Source organism: Thermobia domestica, chromosome 17 (assembly GCF_964235325.1).
Source record: "Thermobia domestica chromosome 17, izTheDome1.hap1.1, whole genome shotgun sequence".
NCBI classification, from domain to species: Eukaryota; Metazoa; Arthropoda; class Insecta; order Zygentoma; family Lepismatidae; genus Thermobia; species Thermobia domestica.
Window position 1 is genome coordinate 72,234,707 of NC_137470.1, and position 22,725 is coordinate 72,257,431.

The 22,725-nt window shown below is 37.5% G+C and overlaps 1 protein-coding gene across 3 annotated transcripts in view; it reads left to right on the forward strand.

Annotated features, from left to right (window-relative positions):
• The window catches only part of LOC145673717 (L-fucose kinase-like), a 147,333-nt gene that overhangs the window by 72,653 nt on the left and 51,955 nt on the right, over window positions 1–22,725 (forward strand). For 2 of the 3 annotated variants that reach the window (XR_014128789.1, XM_081743430.1), the window contains exons 13-14: window positions 1,060–1,209; window positions 5,346–5,564. Coding sequence is in view for 2 of the 3 variants with exons in the window: in XM_081743430.1 (XP_081599556.1) it covers window positions 1,060–1,209; window positions 5,346–5,564 (369 nt within the window). In the remaining variant the exon portion in view is untranslated. The remainder of the gene's footprint in view (window positions 1–1,059; window positions 1,210–5,345; window positions 5,565–22,725) is intronic. The other variant, XM_081743431.1, reaches the window with a different exon arrangement.

The window sequence follows — 22,725 nt, forward strand, 5'->3', positions numbered from 1 at the left end:
ATATTTCACCTTGAACAGACGGAGAAGAGGCTTGTTGCCTTGTTCATTTACAGAACTAAAATTTTTGTGACTTGTGCGTTATCACATTTTGCAGTCGAGGTCTATAATTAATTATTAGTGTTCGCCGTCGAGTTTGTAAAGTTCCTACCCGACTTACAAAAGTAGTTGTGAATTCTCAGTAGCAGGGCGGCGATAAACTTGGGAAACCGCGAAATGTCAGAAAAATTGATAAATCATTGTAGTCAGGGAAGAATTAGGAAATTCGGCTAAGAATCAGAGAACTTCGATAAGCCGACAATGAGATTTTAAAGACATTTAAAAAATGAAAATTTTAAGATGATTTCGTATATTATGTAGTGCTTGTTTTTTTAATCAACCTCATCTAATATAAGAATAATAATAATAAATAGTAATAAAAATAACCTGTAAGGCAAGAAAGGTTGGAAAACAATAAAATCTCCCAGGGGCTCGGAACCAATTTGAAAAATAATGAATCCGAACACAAAGAAACAATACGCACGGCTAACGAAACAACTGAGAATTACCCTTCCGTTGTATAAATAACTATCTAATCTTTTAGCAACTTTTCTCAGAGTGTTTTCTACAACATTTTTTTTTTAATTTAATTTAATTTTATTTTATTTATTTATTTATTTATTTATTTATTTTTTTGGTCGAAAAGCGTGTGTGTTTAATTATAACAGAATTTTCTGCATTTATCAAGGCACAATTTCGCTCTGAAAGTCGTTTTTGATTAAATAAAATAAGAACTGAATATTTCAAACAGAGCTGCGAACTGTGTTTAGAAGTCTTGTTACTACTTCCCCTTTGATACGTTTTCCCCAAAGTGCCTGTTTAAAGGGTCTTTGAAAAATTGACACGCGCAATTAATAATTTGGATAAGTGGTGTTTTAAATAAAGGTCCTCGCACGCCTCTTTCCAGAAGATTCAGCTTTTACTTGTTAATTTTTGCAGTATAAACGATCTAATAGGATGTGTCTCGAACTTTGTTAAAAGTTACTTCTTCATCTGTTTACAGTTCACGATTTTTTGTTGCAGCAATATGGAGGTGGTATAGAGATAGAATCATGGTCAAAATTACCCCAAGGCTCTGGACTGGGAACAAGTAGTATTTTGGCGGCAGCAGTGATGGCAGCGTTGTGGACTGTAACTGGGATATCGTACGACAAGAGATCATTGATTCATGCAGTAAGTAATAGTAAATGTTCATATTTTCAGCTTTAAAAAAGAAAGAATAAATAAATAATGTAACACTTAAACTACTGATATAATACAGTCAAAATTTTAATGCGCAACTTTTATTCACATGCTATATTTCCTGAGTAATAGAAATCATGTCATTTATATTTTCCACATTCTGCAGTGCTCTAAACATATGTTTTCTAAATTGCAATTTTTACCTGCTTAATAACGCGTTGGATCCGTTAGCCGGCAAAAGAGCTCTGATTCGTGAAGTGATCATATGTTCATCGCTTTTGCTACTTGAAACCATGGGAGTCTTCAGCCAGAAAGCTAGGGAATTCCTGATGGAAATTGAGTCGAAATTAAGTCGCAGTACGGGAGACCCGAGAAGTGAACTTTTTTTTTTTTTTTTTTTTTTTTTTTTTTTTTTTTTCAGCGTAGTAGTTTAGCAACACAGCGAGGTAATGCGGTTTGGATTTTAAGTTCCTTCCCTTTTAAAATTGAAGAAATTTTTTACTTGAACCGAAATTTATGAAAACTGAACTAAAAAGCTTATTTAGGTAACTGGAGGTCTTGGACGAATAGCGGATGGCACGATTGTTCTATGATTAGCAGAAGAAACAAAATATGCACAGAGAAACTCGAGCCCAGTTCCAGTATCAGTTTCAACAAGCCCAAATCAGCGTGTCATTTTTCTTTAAATACGAAATTATTGTAATATAATTGTTAGAATTTTACATTTTATAATTTTTGTACTGAATATTATTCAATGTGTAATAATATAAACGAACCAGTTAATAATACGCATTGTGTAGCAGATCATATAAAGAACTTGAGTAACACTCAGACTTGTGTACGATACACTAGCTTCTTCTGTTGTGTTATAATATAAACGAACGTAAGTTAATAATAATACGCATTGTGTAGCAGATCATATAAAAGAACAAACTTGAGTAGCACTCAGACTTGTGTTCGACACAGTTGCTTCTTCTGGTGACATTGAGGAACTATCCATAAGGAAATCCGCGATTTATTATGCACTAAATGCTCGTACTCGTTTTGCAGAAGCAACAATTCAGCGACAAGAGGAAGAGAAAAAAGAAAGGAAAAGAAGCTGAAGACAGAAAGATAAAGATCATTCTGAACTAAGAAGACTAAAATAATGGAGGATTGCAGAATATTGATGAGGAAATAAGGCATTTGAAGAACTGAAATGAATTAGATAATACTATTGATTTTTTCGAGAAGTTAATCACTGTGACTTTTTCGTTTCATATGTGACTAACATTACAAATTAAAGTTTCAGAGAGGATGTTTAATTTCGTGCGTTGTGCAGGAATTTCTGTTAGCTAAGTGTTCTGTAATATCGTAATAAAATTCATTGTATTTGTTTATACGAGGAGCAGTGAAAAAGTTTCCGGAATGTTGTTCTAGTTTTGCCATTTGTGACGCAATCACAATGAATCTTGTACAGTACAATCCTTAGGTTGCCTAAGCCACCTTCGGAACATACACACTTCCTCCACCGTCCCTGCCATTGCCGAAAACACCGACGAAAGTACTCTTTCGGCCAAAGTTCAGCTGTGGCGTTGGTTTTGATGTTTTCTACGGTGGGAAATCTGGTACCGATGCTGTTTTACTTAAAGCATTGTCACCGTAAATTGACTTTAAGGCTATGAAAGTAGGTATCTGAAGTATATTTTCCCAATTTGCACAAAAAACTAGGCGTTTCATCGAACTGCGACAATGAACCAATTGATCACCACATACTCCTCTGTTTAGCCACACTGCTCTAAATTGACTTATGACCTGTTCACACTTGTCATATTGATAATTAGGAAACCTTAGGACTTTACTGTACAAGGTTCATTGTGATTGCATCACAAATGCCAAAAGTACAACATTCCGGGAACTTTTTGACTGCCCCTCGTATATTCATTGTTCAAGTTGATAGGAGAAAAGTATATTATTTGTCATGTTTTCTTGGTGTTGATTTTCCATGAACATGGGAAAGTCTGTGTAGCTAATTACGTATCAGGGAAAATGTCAAAAAATCAGAAAACCGAGAAAAATCAGAAAATTCTTTCTCGTAAATTTTGTCGCTATCCTGTGTCTGATGAAGCCAAGAGGTGTAGATAATTGGCGAAACTGTTACACATGAACTATTTCAGAAAAATGTTGTGCTTTGTTCAGAGATTCTTTTCATTCTAAATAAAAAAAAAAAAAATGATGTTGAATGATGCAAGAGAACCCTTTGTATACATTTTCTGCAGGATTTTCATATAACTTAATAAAATTATTTAAGGTGATACTATAGCATTTATGAATGCTGAAATTCTCAGGGTTCCCACTCGTCCTGGAAATGTTCCTGAATTGATTTTGTCTTGGAAACATCCTGGAAATGTCCTTGAAAATGTATTTTTGTCCTTGAAAATTACAGAAATACTGAATGTCAGATTTTTCCATTCCTACCTAAAGATTTGTATGAAGTTGGAATGAAATTGGCACGCATAATTATCCAGAAATCTGTTCTTGGGACATTGTCTTCCGCTGCTAAACTATCACAATTCACCCGATCAAAGAGCAACATGGTGAGTGCATCAAATGTGGACTTTGGATTTGCAACTTCACAAAGTCTCCGTAGTGCATGCAAAGGGAGAACGTTACTGAAAGGAAAAAACTTCAGGTTAGTGTTGAATGCGAGTCATTCCTGTGCAAATGGCTGTTGCATGTCTTACAGAAGAATCCACTGAAATATAGGTTTGTAAGAGACCTTACATGCCTAGATCCAGATAGTGTGTCATCCATAAAGTTTCGTGGTATTCTTCAGTCACTGTTGGAGAAGAAATGGGTTACACCCAAAGAATGTGATCAGCTGTTTGTTTTGTATGGAAAATTTACTGAGCAGTTTAAAGATGCAGTTGCTGGGTATAAGTTGGACTCTGAGAGGCTGGATTGTTTTTACACAAAACTGTTGGATAGTTCGGAAGAATTTAAAGCTTTGTTGTTAGTCATAAAGAAGCTTCTGGTTTTGTCTCATGAACAGGCTGCTGTCGAACGAGGCTACACCATAAGTAAAGATCTGCTTCAAAATATGAAGGAGAAACCATTGGTCGGCTTGAGATTGGTGTATGATAACTTTTCCATAAAGACCTTACTTCAATCAACATCACGAAAGAAATATTACGTCATGCCTTCCATGCAAATCAGCTCTATATGGCAGAGCTGGAGAAAATAAGGACTGTTGAAGGAGAAAGTGAAGTGCAGAGCAAGAGGAAAGAAATAAGTGAAAATGTACAGCAGCTGCCGAGAAAGAAAAGGAAATTGATGAAAACAAGTGAAGCTTTGGAGACTGAAGCAAACCAGTTTGCACATGAAGCAGATCAGAAGTCTTGCTTTACTTTGTTGACAAAGTCAAATGCTATCCATAGAGCAGCTTCGCTAAAGAACAGAGATCATGTCTATAGATGAGGAAACCACACAACTCCATACTTAGTTGAAAAATTTGTAATATAATTCCCCTTTTCCCCTAAATATATATATCAGACTGTCACGCAATGAAGATGCTATGTACGAAAAATAGATTATTGTTGTTTGTAAATTTGTTCGGTGCACAATTAAAATGTCTTGTAGAAAGAATGAAAATATATGTGCTGGATGTGGGTGGATCGGTGGCTACCGTATAATGGAAATTGGGAGAAAAAAAATCTCCGCTTTGTGTATTTAATTATAGTGTATTAATACTGTACTTACATTAATATTCACTGCATAAGCTACTGTATTTTTCATTTCACTGTTGAGTCTTGAACCTACAGTTGCAATTCTGTTATATGTTTCTGTGTCGAAATTCTGGAAAATTGATGATTTGTCCTGGAAATGGCCCTGGATTTTTTTTTTTGGGGGGGGGGGGGGAAGAGAGTGGAAACTCTGATTCAGTAATGATGCTAAAGATTACAGTTTCTTCATCAAATTATCAGAAAAAGCTGTATACGTGCATGAATTTGCGCTCTGGTATCTTGAAGCAGCAGAGATTAATTTTCTTTCTTTGAAGAAAACCTGTTTTGAAATCTACAAAGTAGACTAGCATTGAACCTAAAATATTCAATTATCTTTAATACTTTGTTTTCGTATTCTTTATCTAGGTCCTGTGTCTTGAACAAATGCTTACTACTGGTGGAGGTTGGCAAGATCAAGTTGGAGGAGTTATGGGTGGTGTGAACAGAGGGTATTCACTTGCATCACAACAAGTATCTGTAGAAGTTGCACCCATTGAGTTAAACCAGAGCTTCCTTGAAGAGCTTAATTCAAGACTCGTACTGATATATACTGGTAAAGTTCGATTGGCTAGGAATTTACTTCAGGTATGGAGATCGTGGAGTATGGAGACAATAGTGCTTGCTTCTCAGGTAACAAAAACATTCTGTACTTAGCTGTTCCAATACTGTTTCATAGAGTTTCGTTGTTGGTTAAATTAAAGTTTAGCGTCTCTTTCAGCTGCGTGTCTATATGAGACGTGGACCTGCAAATTATAGTGGGATCCGAAACACATGAGGTAACACCAGGAATCGAACCCATATTTCCCATATCAAAGATGTGTACACTAGTCATCCGGATCGTCGACGCGGGAGAACGGTGTTAACTCATATGATTTGGATCTCACGGATTTGTAGGCCCACATCTCATATAGCACGATCCTGAAGAGAACACTAAACCTCAATTTAAGCAACAAAGGAGCTCTGTGAAACAGTGTTGGAACAATATGTTTTTACCTGAGAAGGAACAACTTTGTCAGGTTAAACATCTGTGTTTAATTCCCAGTCAGTCCACGGGGGGGGCGCGGTGGCTCAGTGGTAGAGCGTTCACCTCTGGTGCTTGGGGCCCCGGGTTCGATCCCAGCCTCCGCCAAGTGAACTTTGTGGTGGACAAACACCGTGTTCGTGGGTTTTCTCGGGGTTCTCCCGTTTCCTCCCACTTTCTTCATTCCACCATTTCACTCATCTCTCATCATCACCGTCTCCTTTAGCCTAACCGGCATAACCGTGGGACGTAAAACTTAAAGATTTCATTTCATTTCCAGTCAGTCCACCTATTGAAGTTTCATATTTTCCTTCATGAATTCCTTAGATTACACTCACGCGCTTTTATTTATAGGCACTCACAAGGTACATTCGCGAAGTGTCCCCTCGGGATTCGTATAAAATTGATTCAAATGCAAAGTTCTCCGCGACTCAATGTGTATCATATTAATTTCAGCAGCCCATACCGGTAATTTGCATATTTATGGGCCTTCATACATCCGGAATTGAATCATACAGTACTATAATGCTCGGATACACAATTTCTTTTAGTTTCTTTAGATGTAACTGGACATGAATGTGGGCATATGCAAAACAAATGGATCAAGCACTGCTTCTCTGACACACGCTACCCACTGCCACATTGGATTCAACTTTCGGTTTTTCAAATGGGAATAAATGCAAGTGATACATCAAATTTATGTACAATTTTCTCGAAAATTCATTGGTGTAGTGAGTTTTGCTATAGCTTGTACCGTTTGCAAGGTATTGCATGTTAAATGTTAGGCACTTCACAAATATTGAATCAAATAGAAAGTTGTGTACCGTCCACATTTATGGAAACGAAGTAGAACGTCCGCCAGGGGCGCAAAAATCGCACAGACAGTAAGCACAGCAGAGCAATCAGAAACCAGTTGTGTGGAGAATTCGATAGCAGGAAGTGAAGTGCTCCGAGTGTAAAATGCCTCCGAAAGTGATCCCATTCTGGAAGAGGTACATCACTGCTCTTTCCGACATCGGATACAGCTACAATGCAATTGTCAAACAGTGTTCGTCCAAGGGTTTCACCATTTCCAAGAAGGGTATTGCCAATGTACTCAAACGCAACAAAAATGCACAGCCAGAGGAAACGGGTGTGCACATAGTGGCACGAAAACAACACCTCCGTCCCAAACGTACAATGGATGTGGTTCGACAAATGCAGGAGCTGGTGACCCAGGAGAATAAGCCACCACAAAGAAACATTGCCAGGAGTGTTAGAAGATCCAAATAAACTGTGCAGAGGATAATCAGTCAGGATTTACGCCTGCAAGTGAAGCATAAGCCACGTGTTCACACACTCACAACCAAACACATCCGGGAACGCATGGTATATTGCAAACGGCTCTATGAACAGTATTTAGCGGGTGACAAATGGAAATATATGGTCACGTTAGACGAGGCCTGGATGTATTTGTCGAACTCCAAGCGGGTTCGAGCCATTTACTATCATCCCAAGGATGCCAAGTCCATGAAAATTGGGTCCGCACGTGCCTCGAAAGTTTACTCCGTGGCTTCATGATCGTTGCAGGTTCTTGCCATAAAGGGAAACTTCCCCTGCATAGAGTTGCACGAAATGTGAAAATTAACGTAGCATACTATCAACAACACGTTCTGGAGCCATTATACCGGCAGCATATTCCGTAGTTGTATGGTGCTGAAGTGTCAAAAGTCTTCATTCATCAAGACCTGATTTCCTTCCGTCACCCACGCACATTGACTGGCTTGTGAAAAGTTTGCAAGGGGGAGTGGTCCAAACTTTATCAGATTTCTCTGAATAGAAGCCTACTCCTATAGAAAATTTGGTGTCTGGCTATAGTTTATAGTCAGGGTCGTCATATCGAGCACAATCGCTGGTGAAAATACGGCTTTACGCCCTAGCGTAGAGGACACAAAATCGTTTCCAGAAATGGGGACCAACCTTCTGTATATGTAATCTTCTATGTGATTTATCGTTAACAACACATTCTCTGAACGTACATACATACAGACACACAGACTTCAATACGGAAATGGTAGTCTTCACCCAAATCTAGTCGTATATGGATTTACATTAGGCATTTTGACCGAAATACAACACTTCCTTGTTATAGTATAACATGGAAGTAATGACAGTCACTCACAGAAATGTAATAAGATTATGACACCAATGTTGTAAAGAGTTTGTTTATACTTACAATGTTTTTCCAGTTCGAAATTGTTTTGATTTGTCAACAGCAAAAACGTAAGCGTAACCAATATTACTATGCAGTGTCTATTCGCGAAGTGCCTGGAGGGATCTAACATGCAATACCTTCCAAACGACAAAAGCTACGACAAAATTCACTATACCAGTGAATTTCCGAGTAAATTGTACATAAATTTGATGTATCACTTGACCTATTCCCATTTTAAAAACCGACAGTTGAATCCAATATGCCGGATCCAAGATGGCTCTCGGGGTGGGTAACATGTGTCAGAAGGTTTGAATACAAAACCTAGCCTGGCCAAAACTCCACCGCCCAAAATCTCACCTGGCCAGAACCTTGCGAAACAAAATCTTGGCGGACCAATATCTCGCCTGACTAGAACATCGCCGCCGAAAACCTCGCGTCCCAAAATCTCTCCTTAGCCAAAATCTCGCGATACAGAATCTCGTTTGGCCTAAACTACGCGGAACATAGAAACTGTGTATTCATGTTTAGGACCTGACTACAAGAAAAAGGTGTATCTGCGACTTTGATCGGAAACAATTAAGGTCATAGGGCTAATTAAAGGTAATAAGAGGAACAGCAATTTCCACTAATTAGCCCTATCTCCGTAATTAAACGTTTCCGACCAAAGTCAAAGATAAATGTTTTTCTTGTATTGGAATCCTGAACAGGTTTGTGAAGTTTGTCGGTTGTTTTATATTCGATGTAGTCACCATATGACCAACTTCACTAATTACCTTTAATTAGCTCTATCGTCATAATTAAGCATTTCCGACCAAAGTCGCATATAAACTTTTCTCTTATATTGAGGTCCTGAACCATATATGAAGTTTAGCGGTTGTTTTATTCAGTTTAGTCAGCCAAGACCTCAAATCCAAGGATTGGAGATTGTGGGTTTACTTTACATGTATATGTCTTTATTTTAAACTCGTCAATATCTGTACGCTTCTAATCTCTAAAGTAAATGTTACTTATGTCTCTCATTATTATTATTATTATTATTATTATTATTATTATTATTATTATTATTTGTAATATGGAATTGCATATTAAGAAACTCATTGGGTAAATTTTATGGATCGGTTTCATTCCGCAAGGTTTTCGCCCAGCAAGATTTTGGCTCACGAGGTTTAGGGCACGCGAGATTCTGGCTAGGCGAGACTTTGACCCACGGGACTTTGAGCAACAATGTTTGAGCCGCGAAATTTCGTCCGTATCCCGTGTCAGAAAAGCAGAACTTGATCCAATTTGGTTTGCATATGCCCACATTCATGCCCAGTTACATCTAAAGAAACTAAAAGCAATTTTGTGTCCGAGCGTTATAGTAACGTATGATTGATTTCCGGACATACGAAGGCCCATAAATACGCAAATTACCGGTATGGGCTGCTGAAATTAGTATAAGACACATTGGGCCGCGGAGAACTTTACATTTGAATTAATTTTACACGAATCCCGAGGGGACACTTCACGAATGTACCTTGTCAGTGTGAACAGAACTTACTTGCTCAACTTGAAGATATCACGTATTTTCGTAGCAAGTTAAAGAGGAGCAAGTTTGTAAAGACATCCTCTAAAATATTATTATATTTTAATATCGAAATTAGATTTGATGTTATAAAAAACATTTCTTTTATGATAAAATCTGTATGTAATTGCATAATTTGCAAAAATAATATTGCCTCTTACAAGTAAGAGAAAAGTGATGTTAATCATTTTCGACTAGAAACAGGTAAATGAAATTATTTGTAATTATCACCTAGCTGAATGCTATCATTAGTGCCTAATTAGTACTTAGAAGTGTTTCCCCTACTCAAACTTCCTCTATACATTTAGTTGCCCCCATTCCGGTGGATTCTGAAATGTGGGTATTTAGAAAGAGTGCATCTGGTGTATGGGGTCCTTACTTCGATCTCCGCTTGCGTCAAGTGAACTTTCTGGTGGACAAACACTGTGTGTGTAGGTTTTCTCGGGATTTTCCCGTTTCCTTCCACTTTCTTCATTCCATCATTTCATTCATTTCTCATCATTACCGTCTCCTTTAGCCTAGCCGGCATAACTGTGGGACGTGAAACTTAAAGATTTCATATTTTTCTTTCGTATGCTTACCATAGATCGAATAGTTTTCAAGCTGTGTTGTTTCAAAGCGCCACCTTTTTGCATTTTCGGTGACTAGCTCTAAAAAGAGGCGTTTTTTGAACCTTATTTATTAAAGCTTTTTCTAAAACTGGCATATGGGGCCGTTGCCACAGCCAACCACCGTTGCCATAACAACGAATCCTGTCGCTGCGCGTCAATCTACAACTGATTGGAAAAAAAAAAATCTGCAACAAAAGTGATGCACAGAAATAAGTCGTGAGTGGGAACCCTTCACCCCTGGTGGGGATGTTCATGAAGCTATCAGCTTATGCCTAATTACATTGGAATATAATTTCCATTTCTTATTTCGAACATACTAGGTTCGATTGCAACGAGAAAATTTTTATCGGACTTCTAAATAAAATAAAATAAAATAAATAAATACATGACCGTGTTTATTACATATAGAATTCCCAGTCACGACCCCCCTTCCAGTTTTATTAAAAATAGAAGAAGAAGATGAAGAAAAGAAAAAGAAGATAGAAGAGGAAAGATGTAAAGTAAGAAGGTGATAAAGGGGAAGCTGTTACTAGATATTTTAAGGAATATGGTAAAGGAAAGTGAATAATTATCTAATTGTGATCATTTCCAATAGCTATTGGGTGAATGTCTGGTATTAAGGTGATCAACGGTAGACACATGTTAACCCATACATCCCCGATCTAGATCCATTTAACCCAAACTACCAAATTATCCCAATCTAGCTCGGAGATAGATGAGAAAGTTTAAGTTTACCGTTTTTTCAATATTTCCAGAAGTTCTAGACTAATACTCAATATTTGAAAAATGAACGACGAAGTTGATGGCATGTTAGAAACGACCACAGGAAAAAAAAAAAATCAGAGTATCACATATGTGTCGAAGATTTTGACTTTCACAGTTCTCTCATGATGATCATTCGTTCAGGCTACTTCAGTCCTTTTTACTTCCTTCATAGAGCCAACTTAAGTTAGTATTAACATTCAATGAGTTTAATTGATAACTACCATTAATTATATTAAATCACACATATATGTCAAAATAATGGATGCACTTAATACTAAACCTACATTTCACTCACACACACATTCATACAGGACAATGTATACTTCGGGTTGTATTTAGTTAAATTAAACTAACCTAACTACATTACTATATACATTTATTACATTTCAATAAAAGCAAAATTTAGTTGGACATAACAGGGAAAAAATTTAATACATGGAAAGAATGTTTCATTAACATGCATAGAAATTCGCTAATTTTATCAAGACCAAATAACACATTTATCTTCCTATATATATATTAAAAGTTGAATTACATAAAAGAGAATTTGACAAAAAAAAAAATGAAAGACAAAAATAAAAAAAATTCAAAGATCAATACATTTAGGATTCAGTGTAATGAATCTATATATATATATATCGTTGCGGAAAAGAAAGGAAAAAAAAAATATAATTGGTTAATCATCCTTAAAAAAAAAAACACTTTAGTAACATTTTATTAGGTCTCTGTCCCAAGAGGAGATATTTCGACAATTTTATGAGTCTTTGTTCTCACGTCGATAATAACTCCTTTTTTCAACTCTCTTTACGCACTGTGATTTGTGTCCATGAGAGTATTTAATAGTTTTTGTTTTAGCTATAGACAAATAGTCGCTTCATATCATATATATATATTTATATTTCTCATTTCGTCACTCGACGCACTTTATCTAAAATTTCAAAGTTTGTCAATATTAAGGAAAACTTATCAAATCCAGTCACAGATATTGGGAACATATTTCCATATTCCGGTATTCGCATTAACTTATTAAACAGATTTCAGTTCGTTGAATTTAAGATCACTAAATTTTTCCCTAGTATAGATCTTGTAGTCAAAAGATTCTAAATATTGAATAGTTTGGTGTCCGATCGCAGGGGAAGGATTTGTTCCATGTTTTACTGATGGAAAAAGTCGTTGAAGGGGCGCACTGTTTCGTAGGTTGCTAATTTCACTCGCAAAGTAAATTTGGGTAAGGATTAGGGTTATTCTTATTTATCTTACGACCCGCTACTTGTTTATTCACATGCAGTATTTAACATTATATTCCACTTTAATAGTTACAGAAATTAATAACAACTCAACAAAAAGTAATTTATGACAATTTACGCGGTAATACTATATATCACAAATAGTTGGTTAATACCGGGTGTCAAAATCTATGGCAACCTAACAAGACCAGGGTAAATATCGAGCCCATTACATACATACTCGCATATATATACATATATGTATTCATATTAATCAATACAATAAATTTCACTTTAATATCTATCTTAATATTTCGTCGACGTTTAACTTCTACATAACCGTTCATATTCGACAAGTATTCATATTTTATAAATATTTATATTTATTTGGCTCAAAGACAAAACAAAACCCTGACTATCAAAATTCACCTTTTTCCTTCATAAGGTTGCAACATTATATTTTATATGTATAAACCCGATAATCAATAATCATTTTCAATTTACTAAAGATCCGCGTATATGAAAAAAAAAAAAATGTTGGTGTTATTTAATAAGTTGACATAAGAAGTGGAAAATGCAACAAATAGAGCAGGCACGTAACTTTTAAAACTATGTAAGTACATATATATAGATGTATATACAACAAAAAAAAAATCAATGTTATTCGAAACTAGTGGGCCCAAACTATTAATACATACACACTATATGACCAATCAATAGAAATAAAAACCAGAAATCAGTAATCCATTTGATATAAGTTGTATGATCAATGAATAACAAAGGTCTCTAGGAATCTAAAAGCATAGTGTACCTTCCCATCAATTTCTCCAGTGGTGGATTGAATATCGCGAAAATGGTCCCGAGATGTGCTGCAATACCTCCACGAATTGCATCCCTCGATGTCTCAGTTAGTACATACGATCGAAATAAGTGATATGGAATATTGTACATTTTTATGAGTTTCAGAAATCGGGGGGGGGGGGCAAGGTTGAAAAATTAAAAAAAAAATCTCGAAGTAATGAAGACAGAGAGAGATAGAGAAGAAGGAAGACGAAGAATAGTGGCGCCAAAGACTTAAGTGAGAAATAACTAACGCTACAAAGACAAAAGTCGAATTTCTATCTCAACAAATCCATAGCCAAAATATTCTTAACATGCCAAAAGGGCGGTCTACTCAAATACGTAGACTCAAGGAACGCCCTGCTGCCAAGGATGCAAGTTCTGTGTCCATCAGATCCCAATCCCACAAGAATTTGGTTGTAAGATTGAAATCCGATCCCCGTATCCGGCCCAAACCAGCAGGTTCCCGGAAATCGTCCGGAAGGTTAGAGAAGGCGCTAATTTAGAATTTCAAGAAAAAAAAAAAATCATCCGACCTCTTGGAAACTAGAAGATTCCAGAATAGGGATGAAATTAGAGTAATAGCTAAGGTATCCCTAATTAGTGATTTGCCAAAATTAAAAAAAATTAAATAAATAAACTGAATTTTGGATCGGTGATTTCAATAACCAAATTTCACCGATGGCTACCCAGCGCAGACATGCCACCGTCTGGGACGTCGTTAATTTCCCTCATCTAATTAAACTAAGAAAAGACATGAAAATACTTAAGGGGACTAGGGGTCGACGTCCGGGTACGCTAAATTTAGTAGCAGTTAATTTAATCGGATAGTCCGAACTGAGTTATATGAACACTGCACAATAAATAAATAAGGTAAGCAACAAAAAAAAAAAATCTCGGAGAGGCAATGAATGCTAAAGGTACAAATGACCGAAACCTGTACTTTTCGATGATCACAGGATATAGCAGTTGGTTTTCTTAATTATCATTTCTGTCAACCTTTAGAAGTAATTCCCACATGATGCTACTCTATCTATTGAAAGGCTTAAGATCTGGGGCTGTTGTTAGGAGGTACATAAATGCAAAGTAACACACAATTCCCAACTATAATTTACTATCCAAGTAGCAAACTCGGTTGGATGAATGCACTGGTGTGGAAGTCAAAACGCGAGAGATTTTTTTTTCTTTCTTTCTTCGTAAACATATTCATATTTTCACTATATAAAATTCACTAGGCCTATCCATTTAAATATAGGGGTCATCATTTCATTCATATTATATATCATATTATTAACATATCATTACATTCATTCATTATCTACTAATTTTCGCACGAAGTAATATTTTATAAACACCCTATTTCGTACATTTTACACGCAGGCCATACACATATTTACGTTACGCAGTAATAAATATATATATATATAACTATCACAATCTATCACGCTCAAACCACCACACGATCACATTCATCGAACCACGTACTCTTTATTTCGAAGCACCCAAATTGTATTTACCTTGCAGGTTTAAAAAAAAATCATACATGGATTTACGGAAAGTTAAATTGTCAACGATTAATCTATTTCTGATTTGTTGATAAAACTGAAGCAACAATGGAATTTTCTACAGCCACGGGAAAAGAGAATTTAATCCTACATTTTTAAACGAACAGTAACAGCATATGGACTTTACTTCTATTAAGAAAATAGGTGTTCTTTATTTCAGCGGATTATTCATTAACTACTGGACCTAGCAAGCTAAAATTTTCAGTACAGTAAGATCTCATGCTATTTTATACGAAGGTATACTCATCCGAACCGAAAACCATGTCCACGGGAAGTAATTTGAGAATAACTGTCCAAAATCAAACAATCTAAATCACTAAGTCATGCGATGTCGTACTGTCAACAAACTATTGAGTACCGAAACCGGACGCTGTGGCGCTGTAGTGGAGGCATAATTTACCGTGTACTGAAATCTATACTTGTACTTATTAATCAGAAATTTAATATTTACTCTGGTTTATTTATGTTAGCAAAATGGTACTAAATTAAAGCATATTTATACACTGTCCAAATCGAAAATTCACACACTCACACAAAACTACTAACTACATACACCACTGTTAGTACTATACATAAAGACAACTAACTAAACTAAACATGCACCATTTAGTTACATGCACGTTGACGAAAATAACCTAACACATTAGATTTAGAATACATTACTCCCTCGTCGATATATATACAGTCGGCTCTATTTAATTTAAAGGGGGTCAAAAATGAGAAAGGTAACACTAGGTCTAATTGACCTGACCAATTGTTTACATAATGATTGCCAAAAATTGATGCCCGGGGGGCACCTTAACGAGGTTTATGGAGGGACCCTTCCCCTGAAAGGGGAAAAGGCCCTAAAACGAACAATAACTAACCCATTCCCCCGCTAGAACTGGTTCAATTTGGAAAAGGGGATAGGAGCCCTTTTGAACTAACTTAAGCTGCCATTATGATTATTTACAGTACTATCAAACCTACTACATACATGCAATTACGAAATAAATAATGATAAATCACATTTACTGTATACACGACCAACATGCACTAATCAGGTCGTAATGTCCCTAATCCCTAATTGAATTTGGAATAACAAAAAAAATAAAGTCACTCTTTCACTTCTGCTATTATAGCTGGGCAGCAAACATGGCTTCCTAGAAAAACAGAACTGGATGCTTCACTAACTTATTGTTTCTTTACGGAAAATGTAGCTTTTTTCACTGTTTTGGGGGCTCCTACACAGCCTTCAGTGTTCAATTATGAAATTAAATCATATTTTTACCTGAATTCTATTAAAATCCTAGTTCTTTTAACGCAGATAGGTAGGCGAAAATATAAGCTGCGTATCGTAAGGTGTCTTCTATTATTCTGATAACATTGCGCCGAAAAAGCCAGAGGTAAGAGAATTCCTCCAATCAGAAAGAAAACTTTAGCCGCGGAAATTACAAAGCGAATGGAAATTTGGCAAATCCAGATATAACCGGATCTGAAAGTGACTATGGACTAGTGAGAGGGGGTGAGGGAAAGATTAGGTACCTGGCCAAAATCTACATTGGTCTGAAATTAAGGAGATTTATATCCAATAACGGAACTATGTTTTGGTATGACGTCAGAATGGTAAACCTTGTAACTATTCAAGTTATATATCCGTAAATGGGATTTACACTCAATCAAAATATAAATAAATATATTATACAGTGGGAATATGGTTACTAACAAAACCTTTGGGTTTATTATATTTAATTCGAAGTAAAGAGAGTAAGTAAATTGTGTAACTAAACCGAAATTGAATTAAAAAAAAATTGCTAGGTACAGGGTGCGTAAAAAAAAATTGCCATTACTTTCAACTGTAATGGTATATTACAGTTTTCCCCGGCCCATTAACAAAATTTTGTTAGAATAACAAAATTTTGCTAATTGGGAATACCAACTAATGATGCTTGTTAAGTTAACACACTCATTCATCCCATTCAAACGTTACCAGTCACTCTAGGACAGTATATTATATCTACTTGGGGTATTGCGCAAGTAATTCACTACGTTTATCTTCTGTACAATTGAAAATCTTTAAATTTCGGAAATTGTGAGTTCCGATACTTTCACCTTTGAGATTATACAAAACAGCGCAGTTTTTTAATAATTTTTTCACGATAAACGGGCCAGTGAAAATTTTCATCCATTTGGCGGATTCCTGCTTTATTATTGACGATAAGTTGTGTAATTTCAGCATTACTAATTGACCTTCTTCCAGAGTAACAGAATGTGTTGACCGTTTACTAGAATTTCGTGAATTTATATCTATCTCCGTAAATTTAAACCTATTTTCAACGGAATCTAATTGTTTTGGCCATGGGAACACCTTCCGGTAGTTGTCAACAGCAGAGTAACTCAGAAAGCGTTCCGCCGGCGTGCAACCAATACTTGAGCAATAAGAATTATTAAGAAGGTCCTGTATTTTTACAAGATATCTATACCAGGTGGTTTGATCTTCATTACACCATAACCGAACTAACCTATTGAGCTCTTTATGGCTGCGCTCTGTTATGCTGTTACCCTGAGGAGAATAGCTAGCTGTTTTCTTGTGTTTAATTTTATACTTAGCACAGAAATCCTGCCACAGTTTGGACTGGAACTGTGGGCCCCTGTCGCTTAAGAATTCTTGAGGATATGGTAAAAGGTGAAAATATCTTCTCTCTAGTACCGTTATTATTTCTTTAGTATGTGCTTTTCTGAGCGGAAGAAAAGTAACAAAACGAGAGTAAATATCTATTAGTGATAAAATATAATAGTATCCCTGGCTAGGTGGTAATTTCCCAATAAGGTCCACCCCCAGAGTCTCATGGGGTACATTTGCTCTTATGTGATATTCTTGCTGAGCTATGGTTCGGTTTGCGAACTTTGTTTCCGCACATTGGATACAGTTTCGGATGAAATTTTTTATGGTAGCTTTTTGATTTTTCCAATAAAAGATTGCGCGACAAAAGCGATAACATTTTTGAACTCCAAAATGACCTGTGGAGTGAACAATACTGATAATTTGGTGAATACAAGCCTGAGGTATTACTAAAAGCCATTTTTGAACTCGCAACGGTTTTATGTACATTAACCCACAATGCATTGCGATTCTATTCTGATTACCACTATTTTCAAATTGCCTTAAGAACGTTTGACATAATTCATCCGTTTCTTGATTTTTCTTGATATGATTTAAATCAATGTCAGCATATTGTGTTTTCGTTAGGAAATGCACATAATGGGTTTCGGGTTCAAGCAATACCTCGGGCGGATACCTACTAAGTGTATCGGCGATATTGTTCTCGCGGCCTGGACAGTGCTGAAATGTTAAGTCAAATTTTTGTAATTTAAGTAGGATCCTGGTGGTTCTTGGTTCAAGGTTCTTCTGAGTGAAAGCATGAGTAACTGCTGCATTGTCGGTATGAACATACGTGATACGACCCATAATATATTGTTCAAAGTGCTCACATAGGAACAGAACGGACAGTAGTTCTAACTGAGAGATCGACAGAGACAATTCGTAAGGCTTTACCCGTCGACTAGCATATCCGATGACATTAGGATCTTCTTGACCTGCGGGATATTGTGCAAGATAGCCAGCCAGATTTTCCATACACGCATCACTGTGTATGTGAAATGGCAAGGAGAAATCTGGCTGACTTAGAGCAGGCGGATTGCTAATAAGCTCTTTTAACTTATGGAAAGTTTCCAATGCTTCATCGTTCCATGCGAATTTTTGATCCTTTTTTAGTAGTTGATATAATTTAGCGGTAAGTCCAGAAAAGTTTGGTACGAACTTTCTCCTCCACCCTATGAGGCCTAGGAACTTTTGTAATGCCTTCTTTGATTTCGGAACCGGGAAACAACGAATGGGTTCGTTTAATTTAGGGTCGACCCTTATCGTTTTGCCACTAATGATATGACCTAAAAATTTTATCTCCCGTGCGAAGAACTTACATTTTTGAAAATTTAAGGAAAAATTTGCCCTCTTGAAAATTTCAAAGGTTCTTTCTAAATGAGATAAGTGTTCTTCTTCCGTGACCGATTTTACCATAACATCATCAAGGTATAAAACTACAAAAGAACGAGTTGAGTCGTTGAAAAAATTAGTCATAACGGATTGAAAAACAGCAGGACTGCTCTTCAATCCCTGTGGCAAAACGGTAAGGCAATATTGCCTTCCTTTATACACAAAGCTAGTACATTGATATGATTCTTTGTGTAAACTGATCCCATAATAGGCACTAGACGCATCAAAAGATGAGAACCAAGTGGCTTGTGAAACACGATGTAATAAATCGTCTATCGGTTCAACCTGTGCTTGTGGAGAAATAATTTTTGAGTTGGTAGCCCTGAGGTCCAAAACGGGACGTACGCCCCCAGAGGCCTTTCTGACAACATGAATAGGATTTCTGTATGGGGACATCTGTTCTATAGCAATTCCTAACCGTAACCATTTATTTAATTCGGCCTCAAACTCGGGTTGCATTGCTTGTGGGACAGAATAGCAAGGTCCCACAACTGGTTCGTTATCTTTTAGTTGAATTTTGTATGGAGGCGCATTAACACGACGTGGGTACTCGGAGAAGAGAGATCTGTACTGTAATAATAGTTTACGGAGACCTGATCTAATTGGTGGTGGTAAATCATCCCGAGTAGTAATGTAAGTGTCGATGTCTTGTGGAGAGACATTGCATTCGGCATTCAGGAATGGATCCAGCTGATCGTCCCTGTTAACCTCTCCCCCATTGAGAGGTGTCGCTACACAGGCAGCTTGACAGATAAACCTGGGGTCAAGCATGGGCTGATCCATCACTGGCCGCCCTGACTCACCGATTGCAATCTCTCTTTCCTGTATTCCCACTAACATTACATTTGGTTTATTAGTTGAAACAGTAACTGCATTCCCGAGACTATCTTTCATACGAATTTCTTTCTTTTCACGGTCGATGATACAATGGAACTTATCTAAGAATGGGCAACCCAAGATTAAATCCGTTCGCAAGTACTTAATAACAAAAATAGCTATTTCAAAAATATGGTCTTGAATATTAAGATTGAAATTTTGAACCCCTTGAACTGAAAAACTTTCCTTCCCAGCAAATGCACCCAGTGTAAGACCCGTGTACGGCCTTAATTTTGCAGAAGGGAAGCGCTGTTTCAATCCTCTCCACACCTCCCAGTCCATTAGGCAGAGCTCTGAACCACTATCAATGGTAGCAACAAGTTCAACGCCACCGATACTTCCTTTTAGGCTGGGAGATGCCGAGAAATAACGCTCTTCCCCCACCGCAAATGGCTCTTCATCGATTACGAATTTTATTATAAATTCTAAGGAATTCGATGAGGGGTATTCTTGTATCTGAAACTCGGATTTATTATTATTAGGATATTGCGTTTTGTAGTTAATGGGGTGTATGTACCCGCAGTTATCCTCCCCCATTTCATCAGGTAACTGCGGCGTTAGTTTGTCGACTTTACCGCCGTTTCGCGACTATCACTCCCATTTAATATTGTTCTAGGCTCACCGTTACCACGCACTTGCGAAGGGACTGAATTCTGGGGTCGATTTACATTATTGTTACTATTATTCTGACTATTACCGTTCTCCCTTCTTCCGTACGCCCTGTTAAAATTCCTCCTGGTGTTATCGCCCCTATCCGGGTTCGATGCCATGTTGGTACGGTCATAGGGACGATAACTCCGGCGATTGTTGAACATGGGCCGATTCCTAAATAGTCGCCGGCCATTATTGTTGTTTTCTGAGCCGTACCCACTAGGATAACGAGATCCAGCTTGGGTATAACTCAGGAAATCTGTCTGGCAACTTGCCGTTACCTTCGTCTTCGTCGGTTTTAGAATTTTTGCCTGTCGGGCGAAGTATCGTTTTGGTGGACCACCAACTTCCTTACCGCACAAGGCAGCTAAACGTGAGGTGACTTCTCGCACCGTTTGGCACAAGTGGGACGCTATGGCCCGGGACTCATCGGGTGGAAGAGCGTTAACTATAATATCTACAAGTTCAGCCTGAGAGGGATGTTCAGCTATCTGATAATATAGTTCGATAATTTTCCAAGCATAGTCCAAGAGGGACCCATACTTGGAGCGATCATACCGGAGTGATTGTAAGTTTCTCTTTTGGAGCCGTTCGATGTGCTCATTACAATATTCTTCTTTAAAAAGAATCAAAAAATCACTAAACGTTCGGATTTGGTATTTAACCGAAGCAAACCATGCGCCCGAAGCGGCGATCAAACATTTTTCAACTATCTGCAGGCGTTCCCCATCAGTAAGTTTATACATGTCTAAATATTGCTGCAGTCTCCGCAGGAAAACTCGAGGTAACCCGTTAGTAATGTTCCCATCGAAAGTGGGAAAACGTTCAATATCCCGGAGGGAAACTTTAGAGCTCATACTATGCGGGGCAGGAAAAGAATCCAGTGGAATCAACGCGTTATCCTGAGCAGTTGGGGTTGTCACCGGATTTGCCACCGACGGAGTGGTCACTGAACTGAACGCTCCCATATGACCAAGAGAGGTTTTGTAATTTGTGTTGACCATGTAAGGTTCAAACTTAGGACCCACCACGGTAGTAACCGACGGTCCGGCACGTCTCCTTTCCCCTCCTGGCAGCACGCTGTACGATTGTACCATTCCAAAGGTAGAGTGAGCATTTACGCTAGTGACTGTTGTAGTCACAACACTCGACTGCATCGGTACATCAAAATTACTCAACCATGATTTCGAGGTTGGCTGATGCGGGGGGCAATACATTGCTGTGTCCCGTGCATCAGGCAACACTTGACTCTTACCCGGGAGGACGTTACTTGTTTCGGGGAGAATTTTCCCTGGAGAATCGCCATCAGGAAAAGGATAGGAAATATCAGACTTGGCGATTTGCAATTTAGTAATATTCCCCTTAATACTGTCTACTTCGGTTTGAATTCGACTAATTCTTTGGTCAACCGACTCTAGTTTAGATTCTATTGATAGGTCGGATATTACAACATTCAATCTACTTATTTCAGCCTGCTGCTGTTCAACTTTTTGTTCGATGTCACCAAATCTTTTGTTTGTACTCTCAAACCTTATATCTATTTCATTGAATTTCTCATTTGTTTCGTCTCTGAGCTGCTCGGTGGACTGTTGGGCCCGGTATCTAACCTGCTCCAGTTCAGTAGATGTTTGCTCTTTCAATTTGCTCATCGAAGAAGCAAAGTCTAAACAGATCTGGTCAATTTTATTGTTTAATACCTCGAATCGAGCGTCGGTCTCTCGTTTCGAGGTATCAAACTTCTCATTTATTTCACGCCTTAAGTTTTCACTATTCTGGTCTAACTTTTCATTTATCTCACGCCTCATTTCTGTATTCTCACGCCTCATTTCTGTATTATTTTGTTCCATGTTAGTGAATCTTTCGTTCATCATCTCCATCATCTGGCGAATTAATGCAGACGTATCAGACCCTCCAGATGACATTCCTTCCTTCGGGTTTGCCGTCTGATCCCGAGAATCACTTTGATTTCCACTCTTTTCCTCATCGTCGAGGTCAGATATCTCCGCTGGAGATATTTGGCCTCGGTCCTTTTCACAGTCCTCACAATATTTTTCTATTTCGCCGGTTTGAACTTTTTCTGCATTTTCAGCAGTATCGTCCAAATTGGAGCAAGCAAAGTGGATCCATTTTAGTCCACAACCGGTACATCTTATAAGTCTCCGCGGGGCGCGAGATCTTTTCTCTTTTTCGTTTAATGTGCATTGAGTGCACGTGACATCACACTCGTCCTGTGACACAACAACCTTTTTTGTTGCCATAGTTTTGAGACACTTTACACTTTACAAAAGACAAGATATATATATCAGAAATACACATATACTATAAAATACTTATTCGCTATCCAGACAAGTATTATTCATAAATTAAAGGACTCCCATTCTCTTTCCTTCCTTGACACCC